The sequence below is a fragment of the Pseudomyrmex gracilis genome, unplaced genomic scaffold (assembly GCF_002006095.1).
Source record: "Pseudomyrmex gracilis isolate BER0280 unplaced genomic scaffold, ASM200609v1 scaffold_414, whole genome shotgun sequence".
NCBI lineage: Eukaryota > Metazoa > Arthropoda > Insecta > Hymenoptera > Formicidae > Pseudomyrmex > Pseudomyrmex gracilis.
Genome location: NW_018020998.1, coordinates 92,677 through 98,858, shown reverse-complemented (window position 1 = coordinate 98,858; position 6,182 = coordinate 92,677). Strand labels below are relative to the sequence as shown.

General features: G+C 39.4%; 3 protein-coding genes across 4 annotated transcripts in view; 2 read left to right on the top strand and 1 right to left on the bottom strand.

The window, feature by feature from the left end:
• The first annotated feature begins 916 nt into the window (after positions 1-916).
• Positions 917-2,246, top strand: LOC109860573 (ribosomal RNA-processing protein 7 homolog A). The gene is made up of 4 exons (XM_020439754.1): positions 917-1,121; positions 1,349-1,681; positions 1,755-2,051; positions 2,121-2,246. Exons 1-4 carry the CDS (start codon positions 1,085-1,087, stop codon positions 2,204-2,206), a joined length of 753 nt encoding a protein of 250 aa, XP_020295343.1. The 5' UTR covers positions 917-1,084; the 3' UTR covers positions 2,207-2,246.
• Positions 2,247-2,342: 96 nt separating this feature from the next.
• LOC109860572 (uncharacterized protein C7orf26 homolog) lies at positions 2,343-3,985 on the bottom strand. 2 transcript variants are annotated; one of them, XM_020439753.1, is made up of 4 exons: positions 3,774-3,985; positions 3,016-3,637; positions 2,629-2,924; positions 2,343-2,546 (listed from the first exon to the last, which is right to left on the bottom strand). In XM_020439753.1, the coding sequence occupies exons 2-4, from the start codon at positions 3,594-3,596 to the stop codon at positions 2,458-2,460; spliced, it is 966 nt and encodes a 321-aa protein (XP_020295342.1). In that variant the 5' UTR covers positions 3,597-3,637; positions 3,774-3,985; the 3' UTR covers positions 2,343-2,457. The 2 variants fall into 2 exon arrangements, with proteins under 2 accessions (XP_020295342.1, XP_020295341.1); XM_020439752.1 differs by having other exon boundaries at positions 3,794-3,985.
• A 431-nt stretch (positions 3,986-4,416) lies between these two features.
• LOC109860574 (retinoic acid receptor RXR) overlaps positions 4,417-6,182 on the top strand; it is an 81,596-nt gene continuing 79,830 nt past the window's right edge. Inside the window, exon 1 of the mRNA XM_020439776.1 lies at positions 4,417-4,541. Within this exon, the coding sequence (XP_020295365.1) occupies positions 4,523-4,541 (19 nt within the window). The 5' untranslated portion in view covers positions 4,417-4,522. The remainder of the gene's footprint in view (positions 4,542-6,182) is intronic.

Sequence of the window (6,182 nt, the reverse complement as noted above, 5' to 3'; positions counted from 1 at the left end):
AAACGGGCTAGCAACTAGGCACGCTTCTCGCGGCTGGCAGTTAGCTATAGCTATAGCTATAGCGAAAGAAAGAGAGCGGTTATATATGTCCGTCTCTCTCTACTGCTCGAAGCTGGCCGAAGCGCCGAGCGCACACGTACACGGCTGTTCGCCTTTTTGCGTATCCCCTCCACTTGCTGTTGCATGTTGCTAGCGTCCGCAAACTGGCATCTCTGGTTGGTGGTAGGGATGAGCACATGATATCGATATATCGACAATATCGATATAATTCTTTTGATATTCGATATTTTAATATCGATATTCTGTTATTGATAATATCAAAAAGGTATCGATAATTTTATTTGATATTGAATATCGCATTGTTTGATCGTAATTATAGGATACATTCTGATTGGTCAATTTCCTTACGGCTACGTCTTACGATCGTAAGTAATTTTGTGTGTGATGGCCTTTAAGAGCCGTCTACAGCTGTGTTCTAGAATTGCTGCCAGCACGCTGCCAGTGCTAACATTGTATAATATATGTGACGTAAACTATAGATCTTTAGCGCTGGCAGTGAATTTTGGAACACAGCCTACAATGGAGAGTTGTAGGCCGTAATAGTAAGAAATTGACCAATCACAGACAATGTACAGAAGAATAATCGATTGTGATTTGTCAATTTCTTACTGTTACGGTCTAAAACTCTCCATTGTAAACGACTCTTTAAGAGCCGTCTACAATAGAGAGTTGTAGGCCGTAACAGTAAGAAATTGACAAATCACAATCGAGTATTCTTCTGTACTTTGTCTGGGATTGGTCAATTTCTTACTATTACGGCCTACAACTCTCCATTGTAGACTCCCTTTAAGCGAGCACTTGTGGCATGTACCTTTATTCTCTAATAAAAAAAAAAAAAAAATTTCTTCTATTGTGCAAGAGGCTTTAAAAAGAACTTAATTTAATCTAACCTAGCTTAATATAACCTAATTTGTGTTATAAACACGTATGTATATAACGGTTTTAGCTATGATGTTTTAGCTTAGTTTATGTATACTGTGTAACATAGTGCTTCACTGTGAAGTAAAAATATTAGAATTTAGAAATGAAAACGCCCAAGGACAAATCGAAAGATTTCAAAAGTAAGCAATTATTGTTGTGTATATGTTAAAAAAGCACGTACACAGCGCGTCATTGAATCGCGGAATAGACGTGGTATCGGAGAGCAAGCGGGGCGGTTGCTCGCCAACAAGCGCCGTACGAATCGTACGGCCCGCTTGCCCTCCGATCCCCGCAACTATTCCGCGATTCAGTGACGCACTGTGTACATATATTCTGAATTACAAATAAACTTTATTTTCAACCACAGTGCTATGGATTCGTTTTGACGAAGACAGCTCGGACAAGCATCAGTTATTTTTCAAAGAGCACTCTATAAGAAATCAACAGCCTGAATATCCTAGGCATAAAACTCTCTTTTTGTTAAATGTGCCACCATATGCAACCAATGATAGTTTGAAAAATGCATTTACTGAACTTTGTGGACAAGTACATTTTGTTACATTTGCGAACACAAAGGGATTCAAGACTGCATATATTGTTTTTGAGAAGGAATCTTCTTTAAATAAAGCACTAGAACTTTCAAATACAAGTATAATTACATTGAATAATGATAAAAATCTGTGTCTTACAGGAATAAAAAGTAAGTTACAAATTTTTTTTATAAATTCTCTTTATTGTAATTTATATTTTTAATCTTTATTTTTTTTAAATAGAATGGTGTAAAGAATATAATGATTCCATTTACAATGAGAAAACATTAAAACAAGAAATAGATGAGTATATGTCTGTTTATGACAAGCAAATAGAGGAACGTATTGCAAAAGAGAAAACTACAGAAGAAGATGAAGAAGGTTGGATTACTGTAACAGGTGGAAAGAAGAGAGGGCAATTTGCACCTTCCAGAAAAGAATCTACTATTGGCAAAGTACAACAAAAAGAGGAACAACGAAAGAAAAAGAACCAGTTACTTAATTTCTATACTTTCCAAGTTCGCGAATCAAAGAAGCAAAGTAAGTATAAAACTACAAATTGCGACTCTTTCTTACGTAGCAATACAAATGTTGTTTTTTGTTCTCTAGATCTAGCAGAGTTGCGAAAGAAGTTTGAACAGGACAAAAAGAGATTACAAGAATTAAAAGTAAAACGAACATTTAAGCCATTTTAAAATGTTTTTATATTAATAAGTTATAAAAATGTGTAAATTTTGATAAAATATGTAATAAAAAGTGGCAAACGCTATAAGTATATAAGTAATCACAAAACTAAAAAATCAAATTTATTAAATATTTATTAAATTTATATCAATTATAAAAACAAATATTTATACACATTTACATTTTGCATGATAACAGTTTTTATGTACAAATGTTTATTATCCAAGATAATTAATAGACTATTGTCACATAAAGCATCTTCTTAAGCTGCTTTTGTTCCGTATGTTTGTAAAGTCCATTCTATCAAAAAGTGTTGATATGACAATGGTTGTAAGAGCAGCAGCAATTCCTCTGTAACAAATAAATACATATTTATATGTCACAAATTTTATGTATTTTATGCGATACTATTTTTATACATATGTATACATACGTTTATTTCCATAAATACAGTTTGTAGACATGGCTGCATTGATGGCTTGTGCAAATCGCTCCAGCGCCAAGTCGCGCGATGCTGTATCTATATTTGGACGATTTTGTAGGTTTGTTGTTAATAACCGAGTAATAGAAGCTAAATGCTGTGCTGATATTGCATGTTTGTTAGTACTGCTGTTACTTAAACATAATACAGAATCCATGAGCAACTGCTGAACTTTTGAATAAAATTTTCGTAATTCTTCGTAATTCTCTGTGTTCTCTGTATCACGCAGAGGACTTAATATACACCATCTGTAATAATATACACAAAAAAAAAATAATAATTTGATAGAGATTTTACTTATTTGTATTTTTTTTATAAATAATTATGATACAGAAATACCTAAACAAACCGGCTATTGGTGTTATCGGTGTCATTGGGATGCCACCGCTAGGTAATGCTGGATTGTCTGTCAAAGGACTCAGTAGTAAACTTGGATTCTCATCGATCCATTCACCTATCAATCTAAGCAGTTTAGTAGGGGGATCTTTATCTTCATAAACTTCACCTATTGCCGTTAGTAAGTTGGCAGTAAAATGTGGTGCAAATATAGACACCTGCTTCAGTTTGTCAATGGATTGTGGAGTAAGAACAAAATAATCATTGAGTACATGCCTTGCCAATCCAATACTTTGCAACGAGATAGAACTCAATTGCTGCATCCAGATGCCAGCTGCGTTCAGGACTGCTTTGTTTTGTGTAACTATTGCTAGAGATACCAAATTACCTAAAATCTTATGTTTTGAACTATCTGCTGGAAAGAGTGACAAAAAGAGTGCATTGCGAACTGCAGGAACACCACCTGGACTTTGAAAAAAGTCACTCATAATCTCTATCAATTGCAGCTCCTGTATTGCTGTAGTCATGTTACGTTTCTTTCGCCTTTCTATCTCCCCAAATATAAATTCCGATATCAGGTCCATTTGTAAATCTACCTGCTTGCCAGGTCTGCAGCACAGTATTTCTTCAACCAAAAAAAAAAAATAATAATGTATACATATGTAAACTTTGATCAAAAAATAAATACACATTAGGCGTGTCTATTTCAGTTACATTTTTCATAAATGCAGTGAAACTAAAACAAAGAAACTATTACTAACGAGGTAACCTGTATTCATACCGATTCTACACAAAGCTTCCCTGGCGCAGTAAGGGAAATCTAGTTTCCTGAGAGTTTGTTTTATATCATTTCCGCTCATGATAAATGCGGATTGTATACAGAGATAAATTATTTGATCTTTGCGTTCACAATTTTCGCTTTGACAACAGCATGTGTATCTTAAATACATATGCGTATAATATATGTATATGTCATAAAGTAAGATTGTGAAGCAGCGATGAGGGCGCCATCGCGACGCGCAGCGTCAGCGACTTAAAGGCAAAGCGCGGACGCCTGCCAGGATGGTGTCGCCGATGAGCCTTACCGCGCAGTGGTGCCACCAGCGAGTAGGTTGCGAAGCGCATTATTAGTCAAAACAATCCGCCGAATTCGTGATCTATTTTTAGGTCGCGCCCACCGGAGCTACGGTGTATTGCCGTTTTTCCCCGCAGGCCCGAAAAAAGTTAGCACGGCCGGTGCCCTTCCGCGACGCTGTCTCGTATTCGCGATAAGGTTCAACGACCTCCTATCGTGATTGTGACAAGGCAAGGGAGCCGTGCGGCCGAGCGCGGCCGGCCATGTTTATATCGTGGTGAGAATTCACGAGCCGTGCGCCGACCTAGCCGACGTGAGCGACGAGCGGGACTCTATCTGCACGTGCGCCTGCCAGCGCGAGGTCTCCGCTGCGCGTACGAGCTGAACTCAGGAAGCCCGAAGTCGCAGCACGAAGAACCTACCTACGGAAAGACGATGGAGTCGTCCGAAAGGGGTAAGTTCTAAGAGAAATGCTAAACCCCGCTTGTGGGAAATCGCGGCAATATTGAGTCTGCTATGACACAAATCGCACGACGCCCCCGGGGGCAATGGCAGTGTCAGGGTCGAAACGGAACTAGTTCAGTGACCGCATTCGCTCGGGATAACCGCGCATTTCCACATCGCGTTTTCATCTACGTTAAATCCGCGGTCGACGGCCGACACCCAGCCGTGGACATCGCTACGTACTTTATCCACGGAGTTTCGTGAAAATCGCCGTCGCTATCGAATCTATGTCACGCGTCGCGCTTTTGGCCGCGACTGTACCAGCTGTCCTCCTCCTCGTCCTCCTCCTTCTCCTCCACCATCATCACCACCACTACTACCACCTCCTTCTCGCTTCACACGCTTCGCTCTCTGTCTCGCTCGCGCAACTTGAGCACGTCCGACAAGAATGGAGCGTACATTGCCGCCTCGGGGCATCATCCTGCGGATCGCTCTCGCACGTGGAATTGACTGATGTTGAGAAATCCAAGAAGGCTATCCGTACGCTCTTGTTTCTCGTCGTTCGCAACGACTTATGTCGATGAGAGAAAAAGAAAGTGAGGGTGGATGGAAGAGAAAGGGGTAGATAGAGAGAGAGAGAGGGGGGGGGAGAGAGACAGAGAGAAAAAAGAAAGAGAGTTTCGACTAGCTTTCTCGAACGTTCCGCGTTGCGCAACATCACAGTCGTAACTGCGTGTCTTTAACCTACATAGGGAGCGAGAGCGTGCGGTGGCAGCGAGCGCATGGCGAATCGGAGTCACGGTGTCGTTTGACAGCGGCGCGCACAGGCACACACGTGAGAATTATTATCACCTGACCAGAGTCCGGCCGTAGTGGCTGGTTAATGGCCGTGTGCTGTATCGCGACGTGGCGACACCTGTCGACCGCTCGTGCGCGCCCTACCTCAAGTTATCGCGAATTAACCCTCCCGCATTATTCAACCCTCTTAGTGCGCATGATGCACGATCGCCCTAATGCAACTTCCCGATATGTTCTTCCAATCATAAATCGAAGCTGGAAATATCTTCATTCTTCACTGAGAAAATGCAGAAATTTTTTTTTGTTACATGTCTCACCTTCTGTAAGAACGATTGCAGAAGTCTTTATTTATAACAATTTCCGTATTCACTTGTCACATACACTAAAATCATCAAAATTGATTGCATGAAAATAATAATATTTATGTTTACTATAAATAAATAATCTAATATTACTTTACAATTTAAAAAATTAAAACCGCATTAAATTGCACTGTTAACCAGAGAAGCGCACATACTTTACACACATCATACAAACACAATCGTAATTGTCAGCAGCCATTTTTATCGTTAAAGATCATTTCTAATTGGTTGCCTATCTGTGAGAATGTTACACTTGTACTTTCATCATAATTACAATCATTCGCACAGTTGTATCGAATATCGAATCAACACGTAATTTGTTCACTGAATCCAATATTTATTTCAGTAAGCTTTTTTTACAACGAGTAATTTTATCATAGCGTATAAATTTGCATCGCGCTTTGCACAAGTCAGTCATTATACGATTATTCTCATTTTATATCACGAATGTTTATTAGCTCTCTCTCTCTCTCTCGCTCTCTCTCTCTCTC